The sequence below is a fragment of the Lotus japonicus genome, chromosome 5 (genome assembly GCF_012489685.1).
Source record: "Lotus japonicus ecotype B-129 chromosome 5, LjGifu_v1.2".
Classification (NCBI taxonomy): domain Eukaryota; kingdom Viridiplantae; phylum Streptophyta; class Magnoliopsida; order Fabales; family Fabaceae; genus Lotus; species Lotus japonicus.
Genome location: NC_080045.1, coordinates 21,272,624 through 21,286,308, shown reverse-complemented (window position 1 = coordinate 21,286,308; position 13,685 = coordinate 21,272,624). Strand labels below are relative to the sequence as shown.

At 46.7% G+C, this 13,685-nt stretch overlaps 2 protein-coding genes across 2 annotated transcripts; one reads left to right on the top strand and one right to left on the bottom strand.

Annotated features, from left to right (window-relative positions):
- Positions 1-294: 294 nt before the first annotated feature.
- Positions 295-1,868, top strand: LOC130719295 (uncharacterized). Its single transcript, XM_057569921.1, has 3 exons — positions 295-779; positions 867-1,734; positions 1,836-1,868. Exons 1-3 carry the CDS (start codon positions 295-297, stop codon positions 1,866-1,868), a joined length of 1,386 nt encoding a protein of 461 aa, XP_057425904.1.
- An 11,084-nt stretch (positions 1,869-12,952) lies between these two features.
- On the bottom strand, positions 12,953-13,390 carry LOC130719294 (uncharacterized). The gene has a single exon (XM_057569920.1). The coding sequence runs from the start codon at positions 13,388-13,390 to the stop codon at positions 12,953-12,955; it is 438 nt and encodes a 145-aa protein (XP_057425903.1).
- Positions 13,391-13,685: the final 295 nt, after the last annotated feature.

Below are 13,685 nucleotides of genomic sequence, written 5' to 3'. Positions count from 1 at the left end.
TACCGACCCTTCAGATGAATCTTTGTCTGTCAACGACAAAGCCTTTTTGAATCTCCTCGCCCCGCTTCCTATTCTTGACTGCGCAACAGTCCTTGAAGGCGCTCGCCTCTCAAGGACACCCAAATACTTAGGTCATTTATAGTTTATTTTTATCATCGCCATTTCTCTTTCGTTTTTTCATCATCATTTTCTTTCTTACCCCTTATGTTGCTACTGACCTCCTTTTTTTTATTTATTGTTGCAGAAGATATGAACTTCACCAACGCCGAGCTCCTGAAAGCCCGCGAGAGGAAAATGGCTCGTTTCTCTCCAAAGTTCAACGCTGAGGGCGACGGGAAAAAACGGGGCGGTGCTGAGAGCCAAACCGAGGGCGCTCAAGCCCCCAAGAGGAGGAAATTAGTCAAAGTCTCCTCCGTCGCCCCGGGGTCAGCAGCCGGCGGCCCCTCCAACGCCGGCGCTCAACCCACCGCTGCTGCTCTGTCCAAAGGCAAGGATGTTGCCGCCACTGCTACCATTGCAAGCTCCCAATCTCCGACTGGCGGGACGAGCCAATTCTCTGCCGCCAAAGCTTCCGCCGCCACGGCCACCAAGTCTGCACTTGTCACGGCTCCCAACTCCGCTACCGCAGGTGCAACCACCGTTGGCGCCTCTAAGTCCACCACTATAGGCGCCACAACCGCAACTGCTGACCAGACATCAACTGCTGGCACAACCACCAACGCTTCTCAACCCTCAGCTGTTGAGAAGCTTGCCGCCATCAACGCCACAACCGCTGCCGCGTTCTCCAATGCTTCCGCTGGGGAGAAAGAAAGAGAAAAAGAAAAAGAAACCCCCAAGTCTCCCCCTCGCCAAGTCGCACCTCCTAGCCCGCCTCCAACGAATGATGGGCGTTCCATGTCTCCCCCGCCTCGTCAAGAAGAAAGACCCCCTCCTGATGCCGCCCCTACCTTCGAAGCAGCCCGGATCGAGCAAGCTCCTGGCAACAAGGGCGGCTACCCTAGCTACTACAACATGCTTCCCAACGCCATTGAACCTTCAGAGTTCTTGCTTACCAGCCTCAACCGTGACGCCATAGAAAAAGAAGTTTCGAGCCAAGGTATTAATGAGACCAAAGAGGAGACCCTTGCTTGTCTTCTACGCGCTGGGTGTATCTTTGCCCACACGTTTGACAATTTCAACGCCGCCGCTGCTGAAACTGAACGGTTGAAGGCTGAGAGTGCCCAGCACCAAGAAGTCGTTGCTTCTTGGAAAAAGCGCTTCGACAAACTGTTGGATCAAGCGGGAAAGGAAAAGGTTCAGGCCGACAAGTTGATTGGCGCGGCGGGGAATAGGATCGGCGAGCTGGAAGACGATCTGAAGCTGATGAAGGATGAGGCGGACGGCCTTGATGCAAGCCTCCAAGCTTGCAAAAAGCAAAAAGATCAAGTAGAGAAGGACCTGGCCGCCAAAGGCGAGGCGCTGGCTGCCAAGGAGTCAGAGCTTGAAATATTGGGCGCTGAACTGCAGTCAGCGAAGAAGGCGCTGGCGGAGCAGGAGGGGAAGTCTGCTGAGTCTTTGGCTTCTGCGAAGGCAGATCTGGAGGCGGTGATGCGAGCTACTGCTGAAGAGATCAAGAAGGCGGATGAGTCTCAAGGGGCAGCCCTCGCCGCGAGAGATGCTGAGATAACGTCCCATCTTGCGAGGATCAAAGAGCTAGAGAGCGAGCTGTCGGCGGAGAAAGCCAAAGCTACTAAGGCGAGGGAACAAGCCGCCGATATTGCCTATGACAATCGCGAGCGCGGCTTCTACCTCGCCAAGGACCAGGCTCAACACTTGTTCCCGGATTTTGATTTTAGCGTCATGGGAATAATGAAAGAAATCAACGCTGAAGGACTGGTTGGTCCTGATGATCCTCCTTTGATTGATCAACACTTCTGGACCGCAACTGAAGAGGAGGAAGAAGAAACAGGAGAAGAAGAAAGAAATAATGAATAGTGTAACTTTAATTTTTACCTAGCCTTTACCGCCCTCTGTAATGCACTTTCCTGTTATTTCTATATATAAGTAACCTTTTCGCCATTGCCTTTATATCGCTTTTAAATACTTTGTAATTTTTGTTGAATGATTACTTTCGCCGTAAATCTTTTTGTCGCCCCTTCGCAAATCGCCGCATTCTTATTGTTAAAAAATTTAAGAATGAATTTCATAGCTAAACGCCCCGACGCACCGGAGTAATAAAATACTCAACATCCTGAGTGACCAAGCACTCGCCTTCCACCTTATTCATTCGCCGACCTTATATCTTGCGCTATTTTTCACGCGTCATGTAATTGAATTACGCCTAACGATTTCGTGCATTAATTTTAACTAGGGCTTATTGCTTGGCATTTCTTCGTCAAGACTTTAAACATTTTCCGCAAAGGGATAAATGGCCTCCATTCTTGAGGGCTTCGCCCGGGGCTTTGCCCGCTCGGGGCTTACCATGCTTGGGTCCCAATGGCCATTTGGGGGTCCCAAGACTTTTGCCTAGTTAATGGCGCTCGTCGTATTCTGGCGAGACTTACCCAGCACATCGTTTACGGGACCGGCGATCACATCAGACTTTCCGGGGGGAGATTCCCAGGCGTCAAAGGCCATTTGTGGAATCTCTGCCACCTTCAGGGTTCCAGCAAGCCCCTTTGGGGATCGAGCTTGTCCCACCTAGTGATCGCCATAATTCTTTACATCGATCGGCAATTCCGATCGTCAGGGAATCCCTGGAATCTTTGGACACGAATTTCATGAATTTTCGTTTTATTGATGGAGCGCCTCGTTAAAAAACTCCTTTCGGAGAAAAAGAGCACGCTTTTGTCATGGCGATACATTGGAGAGTTTGGAGATATTTTTAGAAAAATTGAAGACATCTAACTTTGGAGAATTCATTTTGTTCATCAGAAGTTCTTCCTTGGAGCTCCTCACCTTTCCAGCTTTCTTGTCCACGATCAACTGTAATAATAGCGCAGGCTCAAACCGTCGAATGACCTGGGTAGTCGCCTTCCATCAAGCTCTTCCAAGTGATAGGCCCCTGTACCAAAAACTTTGACAATGCGGTAGGGACCTTCCCAGTTCGGAGTCAGCTCGTTTCCTGAGGTTCCTGATCGCCACTTGAGGGCCAGATCGCCAACTTGCATATCCCGGGGGCGAACCCTGCTATTGTACTTGGCGGCCACGCGCTGCTTCATCGTCGTCTCTCGAATGTGCGCCTCGTCACGCGTTTCAGACAAAAGATCCAGCTCCATCGCCATATTGGCTTGATTCTCCCCCTCAAAATCCGGCTGAGTCCGCCATGTGAAATTGTCAATCTCCACCGGCAACATAGCATCTACCCCATAGGTCATTCTAAAGGGAGTTTCTCTTGTAGTAGATTGTTCAGTGGTGTTGTACGACCATAGTACCACAGGGAGCTCATCCAGCCAGGCTACCTTAGCTTCCTCAAGCCACCGCCTTAATCCGCGCAGAATCACCCTGTTTGCAGATTCTACTTGCCCGTTCGTTTGCGGATGCTCCACAGAGGCGAACCTCATCTGTATGCCCATTTCCTTGCAAAATTCCCTTGTTTGGTTGCTTGAAAGCTGGGTGTCGTTGTCGGATACGATCGCCCTTGGGATCCCGAACCTGCAAACAATACGCTTCCAGTAAAAGTTAACTATTTTTGCAGAGGTTATTTTGGCTAGGGGCTCAGCTTCAATCCATTTAGTAAAGTACTCCACTACCACTAATATAAACTTCATCTGCGACCTGGCGGTCGGAAATGGTCCTACCAAATCCACACCCCACATGGCGAAAGGCCATGGGGCGCTCATTGTTACAAGTTCCTTTGGCGGTGCCTTGGACAAATCCGCAAACACTTGACATTTTTTACACCGCTTCACAAAGTCCATACAATCCTTTCTGAGGGTGGGCCAGTAGAACCCCGCCCTTAACACCTTGCAGGCTAAAGACCTTCCCCCGATGTGGCTTGCACATACTCCTTCATGCACCTCAGACATTATCGCCTCATATTTCTCCGGCGGCACACATTTTAACAGCGGCGTCGAAAAACCACGGCGATACAAATGTCCGTCAATGAGAGTATAGTGGCTCGCCTCTCGCCGTTGCTCTTTCGTGCACTGCTCCACTTCCGCCGAGTCACCCGCCAAGATAGATAATATGGGTCCCATCCACGTCGCCCCTCTGTTCACACATGCTATGAGCTCGCCTTCAATGCTGGGGCACGCTAGCATTTCCTGAATCACACTTTTGTTGTTGTCGGGCTTCCGTGTGCTTGCCAATTCGGCCAACGTGTCCGCCCGTTGATTTTTTGCTCGAGGAACATACTCTACCACAACTTCTTGAAAAAGTGTCATCAAATATCGCACTCGCTCAAGGTATATGATCAGATTGGGATCCTTGACCTGGAAAGTTCCCTTCACTTGACTCTCTACCAACTGCGAGTCTGTTCTTATCAACAACCTTCCGATTTTTACTTCAAGCGCCAACTTCAATCCGGTGATGAGAGCTTCATATTCTGCCTGGTTGTTTGTTTCCTTGAACTCAAATTTCAGCGATTGCTCCAATACTAGATCTCCTGGTCCTTCCAACGTTACTCCCGCGCCACTACCACTGCTATTGGAGGATCCATCTACAAAGAGAGTCCACTGGGTGTCCACTCTTTCAACCAGGTCTGGGGTCAACTCCACCACAAAATCAGCCAGTGACTGTGCGCCCACTGTGCCTCGCTTATCATATTGTAACCCATATTCAGATAATTCAACCGACCAGGCGACCAATCTACCTGACAAATCCGGCTTTTGTAACACTTGTCTCAGAGGCAAATCCGTCCGCACCTTCACTGGAAAGCTCTGAAAATAAGGTCTCAACCGCCGGGCGGTGACAAGGACCGCCAGTGCCGCCTTCTCAATTTTCTGGTATCTGATATCTGCACCCTGGAGTGTGTGGCTAACAAAATAATCAATTCGCTGCTCGCCATCTATTTCCTGCAGTATCACAAAACTCAGAGCACTATCACTCACAGCAAAATACAAGTGCAGCGGGTGTCCCTGCATTGGTTTTGACAAGATTGGCGGTGATGACAGGAGTTCCTTGAGGCGAACAAAAGCTTCTTCACACTCCGCCGTCCACTCAAATGCAGCATTTTTTCGAAGATACTTGAAAAAAGGGAAGGATCTATCACCAGACTTAGGAAGAAATCGAGATAAAGCTGCTATTCGCCCTGTTAAACATTGGACCTCTTTCACATTAGAGGGGCTTTTCATCTGCTGAATCGCCTTGCATTTGTATGGGTTTATCTCTATTCCTCTGGACGTGATCATGAAGCCTAAAAACTTGTCGCCCTGAATACCAAAAGAACATTTCTCCGGGTTGAGGCGCATATTGTGCTTCCTTATCTCGCCAAATGCTTCTTCCAGATCTTGATGATGGTCCAAGCCACGCGCTGATTTAACAATCATATCATCAACATAAACTTCCATGTTTCTCCCAACCTGCCCAGCAAAAACCCTATCCATCAATCTTTGGTAGGTCGCCCCAGCATTCTTTAATCCAAACGGCATGGTGCGATAGCAATAATTGACTCTGGCGGTCATGAAAGCTGTTTTGTCCTCGTCTGCTGGGTGCATGCGGATTTGATGATAACCAGAGTAAGCATCCATCAAGCTAAGCAGTTCGTTTCCCGAGGCACCATCAACGAGACTATCAATGTTGGGAAGGGGATAAGAATCTTTTGGGCATGCCTTGTTTAAGTCTGTGTAATCCACGCACATTCGCCATTTTCCATTCGCCTTCTTCACCATCACAACGTTCGCCAACCACGTCGGATATTTCACCTCCCTGATGAATTCCGCCGCCAGCAACTTATCTACTTCCTGCTGAGCCGCTTTTCCCTTGTCTCCGCCCAAGCGCCGCCTGAGTTGTGAAACTGGCTTTACACTTGGATTCAATGCTAATCGATGGCAGATGAAGTTTGGATCAATTCCGGGCATATCCTTGCAGCTCCAGGCAAACAAATCTAAGTTCTCGCCTAGCAACTTTGTCAGGCGCGTCTCCTGCTCGTCCGTCAATCTGGTCCCAATCTTCAAAGTGCGGTCGCCAAACTTTAGCGCCTTTGTTTCCTCAATTGGCGTGGGCCTGTTCACTCGCCCCTCACCACGTGGGTCAAGATTTTCATCCGGAGTTTCAATTTCATAACATCTGTGTCCAACCAACGCACTCTTTTTGCCATACAGGTTCAGGCAATTGTTATAACATTCCCTCGCCATCTTCTGATCAACCTTCAGCTTACCAACCTTGTCGTTGCTTAGTGGATACTTGACTGCCAAGTGGGATGTCGAAATTACAGCACAGAGGCGATTCAATGTATTTCGCCCAATGATGACATTATAAGATGTCACCACCTGGAGGACCAGATACCTTACTTTCAAGACCCTTGCACACTCATCTTCCCCAAATATTGTGTCCAAATCAATGAATCCTCGCACCATGACTTGCTCTACTGCAAAACCCACCAAGGTTCCCGAATATGGAGTCAGATCATCGTCAGTCAGTCCCAACTTGTCAAATGCGTCGCCATAGATAAGATCAGCTGAACTTCCCTGATCCAGGAGTACCCTTCTAACATTGAAACTATTCAACCTTAATTGCACCACTATCGGGTCATCCTTGTGAGGTTTTATCCCCTCAAAGTCTGCCATCGAGATTTTTATGTCAGGGTGCTCGAATCCGAAAGCAACTTCATGAACTGAATTAACTGCACGAACATGACGCTTCCGCGCCGCGTGGGTGTGGCCCCCACCGCCAAATCCTCCGGCGATGGTGTGTATGGTCCCTACGGGCGGTCCTGAGTGTTGGGCGAACGTGTCATCAGCCCCTCTCGTGGCGATAGCCGTTGATTCTTGCTTCTTCTCGCCCTTATTGTCTGTTCGCTCCTCCTCTCGCCTATCCACTTTGTTGCGATCGCCATTGTAGCGCCACTCCCTTTGGCGATTTCCTCGATATTATCCAGCACCGGAACGATTGTCATGACGTCCATCGCCGTGATGCTCGTCTCCTCGCCCATCGTGCCTGAAGTGGCCCGCCCGAATCAACTTGTCAATCTCCCGCTGCAAAGTCCAGCAGTTGTCCGTGTCATGCCCGATGGACCGATGGTATTCACACCACTTCTTGGGATTGGCGTCCCGTGGTTGATACTTTGGGGCTTCTGGCTCATCCACTAGATGTGCGTCTCTCGCCTCGCGGAGCATATCCGTTAAATTGGTATTCATCACCATGTCAGTCTCTTCCCGCTGGCGATGAGACTTAGATTGCCAAGGCCGGCGCTGTTCATAATCATCGCGTCGTGGATACAACTGTTCCCTGGACGGTTTTACCAATGCCTTTCCTTTATCCTCTCTCTGCCGCCTGCCATCCCCCTTGCCTTCGCCATACTTATCTCTTTTCGCGCGCCTGGGTGACGTGTCGCCTTTTTCCAGTTTCGCGCGCTTTATTTTGAAAGCATCGTCCTCCTCATCAAGAATATAAGTGCTAGCGCGAGCACGCATCTCTTCCATTGAACGTGCAGGCTTGCGTGTCAACTTGCTGTTCAACCTTCCCGGTAACAAACCATTCTTGAATGCTAGAGCACAAGCTCGAGGCTCCTCATCCTCTACCTTGACCGATGCAGCGCTGTACCTGGCCATATACTTCTTCAGTGACTCTCCTTCTCGCTGGCGAATGTTTGTATAAATCATTGATCGTCACCTGCTGATTCTTATTCGCCGAGAACTGTACTAGAAATTTGGATGAGAAGTCTCTGAAATTCGAAATCGATCCGCGCGGCAAAGTTGTGAACCACGCCATCGCCGTCGATTTGAAAGTCGATGGAAACATCTTGCACTTCACCGCATCTGATGCCGCAATTATCACCATCTTCGTGTTGAAATACAGTAGATGATCCTTCGGATCAGAATCCCCGCTGTAAGAATCAAGGACCAACGTTTTCATATTATCTGGAATCGCCACATTCTCAACGTCCTCCGAGAACGGACAGAACTCAGCTGTAACACCCCGATTTTGGTGGCGTCACTTTAGTAACCAAAAGTAAACTTAATGCGGAAAAACGTGAAATATTTTTTTTTTCGATAATAACTAAGACAAGACTGAATTAAATAAAACCCAAAAGCGAAAAGCAATAGAACTAATATACAATATATAAACAGCCCCCGCTGTAAGTAACAACCTCGTCACGAGTAACCTCCAGTGACGGAAAGAAAAGTGCAACGCCCGTAGGCAATATATACAAACCAAATGAAAAGGGTGAAGTGCCCGCAACACCATCCCTCAAAACTGAGAATCAGCTGACCCAATGGCCTGAAAATAAGACCTCCTAAGTCCAACCAACTCTCTGTGATTCCCTTAAGGAAACCACACAAAAAGCTATAAGCGGATCTACCCTGTCCCCTAAGTAACAAATGAAGCAAGACTGTCAGAGCTAAAACTCTACTCCTACACTAATCCTAACTCGAGGAGCTCATACCAACACTCAAAACTATGTGCTAGCATGATCGTCGTCTGAATCAGAATCCAGAACGACCAAGTCTACCAGCCCTATCCGTCCTCCCCTCGCAACCGCAGTGCGCTCCGATGCTGGACTCACGGGCTTAGGGCCCGAACCCTGATCATCAATGATCGCAACAGAGGGTGCACTAGACCCTGCCGAAGGCACTCCCACTGGAATCTCCTCTGAGGGATCCTCCTCCTCTGAAGATGACGGTGGCGGCGGTGCTCCTCCGAATCCTGGTCCGCAGTGAACGCCCGGTGGCAAGTTGAAGCTGATAGAGCATCGCCTCAACACTCCTGACCTCAAGAGTCCTCCACTGTCCACGTGGTCCTCCATGATGCGCCCCGAATACGTCGCTCGATGGCTCGCGGGGTCAACCACCCACGACCCGGGGTCGTCCTGATCGATCATCTCATACCTAATCCCCCCCGAAGGGTGGACCATGGTGAACCAGTCCGCAATACTCATCTGACAAAAGGCGTTGTCCGCCAAAGCACACACAGAAGACGCGAGGGTCAACTCTAAAGAACTATGTAGATAATAAACCCAATAGGTACAAATAATAGATAGCCACTTAGGCTTATAGCTAAAAATGTCATTCCTAGGGTTGCATGTTCCACAATAACATAAACACAATAATAGCAGATAGCATGTTCCAAATAGGTTTAACAATTACCAATCACACTCAACAACTAAATTAGTATGCATGTTGCATGATATGTATGCAGGTTAACCCAGTCAACCACATGCATTCCGGAAAGGGATGGACATCAAACGGATCAGCCCTAACACCAGCCACGGTGGAGCCATTTCGGCCCGCGTGCCTCTTACTCCAACAGGGGTAGTCAGATCAGCAGTAAACCCGTAGGTCTGCCATTTCGGTCTGCTACAAGAGACGTCTACAAACGCTCTTTCACGGCATTCCGGGTCTTATGACCATTTTGGAAACCGACGAGGTCCAGAGTACGTCCTGTGTTAATACCTCATTAATGTTGCATGTATGCAAAATGATTAGTCAAACAACGTCTCCGTCCTCACTCGACACGTCGCCACGTGTTCTAGGGAAGTTAAAGTCTCTAAAAGCTTACCCTAAGTTAAAGTCGATTCTGCGACCAAAAGACACACTTCATAACGACACATAGCTGCTCCAACAGCACCACAACAAACGCTGCTCCAACAGCACAATAACAAACGCTGCTCCAACAGCACAACAATAAACGCTGCTCTAACAGCACAACAACAAACGCTGCTCCAACAGCACAACAACAAACTCAACACTTGGATCCGACGACACTCCTCGTTTTTCCAAAACTATGATTTGACTTCCAATGCCTTCCTTCGAGGTTGTTATCATTACTTAAAGGTTTTGAGGTTATTTAAGGTCTTATGAATTTTCTTTATAAAATAGATTCCATTTTGTCTTATCGCAAGTCTTATACATTTTCAGGATCTCCCAATCCCAAGTCGCTTCCAGAGGATGTCTCGATCCACTAAACAAAATTAAGGCCCGAAACTCGTTCGTCCTATCAAACTTTCTCAAAACTCTCAAAATAAAATCGGCATGACCTGCCCGCTATTCTCACCATTCAGAATCTCAGATTCCAGTACAGAGCATATTTAAATCATCACAATTAACAACATGTCATATATCAATAAATTGCATCATAAACACTTAGCACTTAGCATATAAAGCATGCACCACACATCCTAGATTACCCACATAGCACATAGCATGTACGACAATCTCAAAAACATTCAGTAGATGAATCATCTACATTGTCAGCCGAAGCCTCAGAAAACATTTTCCAATCACACACAATTCCAGTGCATAAACAGTAAACAATGTCGAAACATCGACCCTAAGCTTTAACTAGAGATTCAGTGAGAAGCCCTCACCTGAAAGTTCTCCAGAATGATCAACTAGTGCTTCCTCGCTCTCAAAGTGTTGGTCCTCGGGGAAATCCTCAAAAACACCTTTACAATAAAATCACAGAATACTATCAGAATCTATCGGAAACTAAGCTATCGAAACTTACTAAGGTTACTCGAAGTAATCTATATCCTAAGGTACGATAAACTAGCGCGAAAGACAAGTTTTCGGAAAAGGAAATTTTCCTCCTCCCCCTTAATAGGGCTCGGCCACTTTGTGCAATTATGGGGCTCGATTTTTCTTCGATCAAACTTGGTTCCTATGCTTTCATAAGCCGTAACTAAGGGTATTCTGAACTCGGAAAAATTATCGGATCAAAAACTGTCGCAGGGGTATTTTGGTCATGATTTTTAACTTAGGATTTTTCAAAACTGAAATCCCAAAAATAAAATTTTGCAGGGACGTCACCAACGACGTTTATGACAACTAATCCTACTAGCACTAAGCTAAGGCGATAGTTTTCAGCCTAAAGGGTGAAGCTTTACACCAAAAACTCCAAAAATGGGTATTTTAGGCTCAAATTGATTCCGACGGAATTCCGGCGACATAACGGAAAATCTAACCCGGCAGAAGTGATCTTGGGCGCATAAGGAAGAGGTTTAGAATCAGAAATGAAAGATTCAGGATAGTTTTGCAAAAACCCATAAACTATCCGCTCAGAAAACTCTACAGAAAAGCTATGGAAAAAGCGATCAGAGGTAAGGATTAGCGACTATACCTCGAAGCCTTGAAGTAGCAACTAACGGATCAACGATCAAGCAAGCGATGAACAAAATTCTTCTTCATTCTTCCTTGTTCTTGGCCGCGGGTTTGAGGAGAGAAAATGGAGGAAAATTTGAGTTTTTCTTCCTTTCTTTGCTATATATAAAGGTTGAAAATTCGCGGGAAAATGAAAGTTTCGCGAATCTGATTTTTCCGGCGTCATTCTCCGTGAATTAATAGATATGTTTTGGCGAAAGAATTCCAAAACTAAGATGAGGTCTCTTTGTATTTTTGGCAACTAAAGCATAGTCGGTATAAAACTATTTTACCCGATAAGTTGCTTTTTGCATCGAATGTCGGAATAGAAAACTTCCTTCGGAAGAAAGATTGAAATCATCAAGAGAAATGGGTGTACGCGTGTAGAATATTCATTTGAAGCTCTGAATAGATAAAGTCTTCATTGTCGAGAAATTCTAGGGTTTTGAAATACCAGGGATTCGGTTTCGGCAAACTTCCGATGATTGGAATCGGACGTTCGTAGATCCTAGAGTTTCGCCTCGAAATGATGGTGATATATGGAAAAAGAGAAGTTCTAACATTTCTCTGAAGATTTTTGGAATTAACTGCCAGCGTGCCTAAAAGTGAAAATTAGCTATATACTAGGGTTTCTGACCTAGGTTTAAGCGTGTAACGATCGTGCTATAACTTTTATCGATCATAATGCAATCCTTGAACTTTTCCTGAACTTTCTCCTTCATAAATATATTTCATTTAATAAACTTTCGTTCAGGTTTCCCTTCACATTACATCAACCCTAATCGTGAATAAGAAGTTTATTCACTTAGCATAAACTTAAAAACTCGGGCCTTACATCAGCCATGGAATCCGCTTCTCTACCTCCATCGTCTTGTTGCTCGCGGCGGTAGAAATCCAACTGAGCTTATAAATGCTCATTCCGTTGCTGGATGTCGCCAATGCTGCGCATCATATGGCGCCATTCCTCCTGCGTCACTGCCGGTTGTCGCTCCGGAGTAGGTGAATTCTCCGGTGAGCGCTCCGGAGATCCGATCTGCGAAGGCGATGGAGGAGGTGGTGGTGATGGAGGAGGAGAAGGCGGCAAAGAAGTGCGTGTAGCCTGTACTCCCGCTGTTCGCATCGGAGAATCCAAGACAACTCGCTAAGGCCGCCGAGGCGGCGAGATTCGCTGTCGCACCGGCGAACGATGCTGCTTCCTGCGTCGAGTCTCCATCTAAACCAGGAATGACACAAAGTCGATCGGAAAACGAACGCCGGTCACAAAATCAGAATCGGAAAACTGTAGAATCGCCTAATCGTAATCAGAAATAGCCTCTTGCACAATCAATCCACATGAATGGGAGTAGAAAATTTATCGATCCCCACAGACGGCGCCAAATGTTCTTGGAATGAACATTGAAGAGTGGGGTAGTACCAAGAGAATGGAAGAATGTGCTAGAGGGAGAGAGAGAATGAGAGAGAGAGTGCCGAATTTCATATGTTATTTGATCAAATGAGCTAAAAGTCTCTTACGATTGGTAACTACCTCCTATTTATAGAGCTTGGGCACTACCTATTAGGCCAATTGGACCTCTGAAGTTGAGGCCCAACTTAAGGCCAGGCTCTCGCCCTTGGGCGGGCTGAACCCTAGGCGTCGCCCCTCTAGGGGCTCGCCCAGTCCAGAGACCAATAATTGTTTAACTTTTTTTCTGCAACGTAGGACACACTTGGACTTCCTCAGAAAACGCATATATTTAAATCATACCACACACATATTTTTCTTCATTGTGACCCTTTTGAGCAGCTTTATTCATGATGCAAAGGCCATCTATCTTTCCATTTGCATTACCAAAATATTTCCTCAGATCTTCTCGGTACAAGCTTTCAACGTTTTCATTTTCCCTGCAGCGATTTAAGAAAAATGATGCTTTGTTATTCGGAAGCCACTGGATTAACGGGAATGTGTCCAAAGAAACTCTTTGCAAGACGTATCTATCTTCAGTGGCATCTAGAAACTCTTTGCTGCACTGTTTGATGGCGTGAAGGTCGGTGAAGGAGTGTGAGGCCACAGTTGCAACCACCTCTACTAACAAGTCTTTTGGAAGAGATTTTAGGGAAGCGGTAGAGTTGGGACCTTTACGAGTGCTTCTTCTCTTGGTCCTTGCCCATTTCACTAATCTTGAATAAGTCATTGATGACCAAGATCTTAGTTTTGAAATTCTCTAAGAACAATCATGTTTGTCTCTATTATATATATGTAAAATCAAGGGTTTTCAACTTTGGTCAATGCCATGTGACATATGGAATCATTAGAAATCCCGCCAAGAAGTTTAAACCTCCTATTCTAAAATTTTTAACGAATTTCAATGGAAAAATAATTCAAAAATAAGTCAACCAAAAAACATCACAATATGGAATTTAAATTATGTATTTACTTCCCTATAACAATATCCACTTTATTACATATTAATTTTAGAGATAAAACAT

Bases quoted from the DNA above. Each gene is read 5' to 3' on its own strand.
- LOC130719295 (XM_057569921.1), top strand. From the start codon at position 295: ATGGCTCGTTTCTCTCCAAAGTTCAACGCTGAGGGCGACGGGAAAAAA. The intron at 780-866 runs GTTCTCCAATGC...CGCACCTCCTAG, and splicing joins AACGCCACAACCGCTGCCGC to CCCGCCTCCAACGAATGATG. The intron at 1,735-1,835 runs GCGAGGGAACAA...TTTTGATTTTAG, and splicing joins AGAAAGCCAAAGCTACTAAG to CGTCATGGGAATAATGAAAG.
- LOC130719294 (XM_057569920.1), bottom strand. From the start codon at position 13,390: ATGACTTATTCAAGATTAGTGAAATGGGCAAGGACCAAGAGAAGAAGC.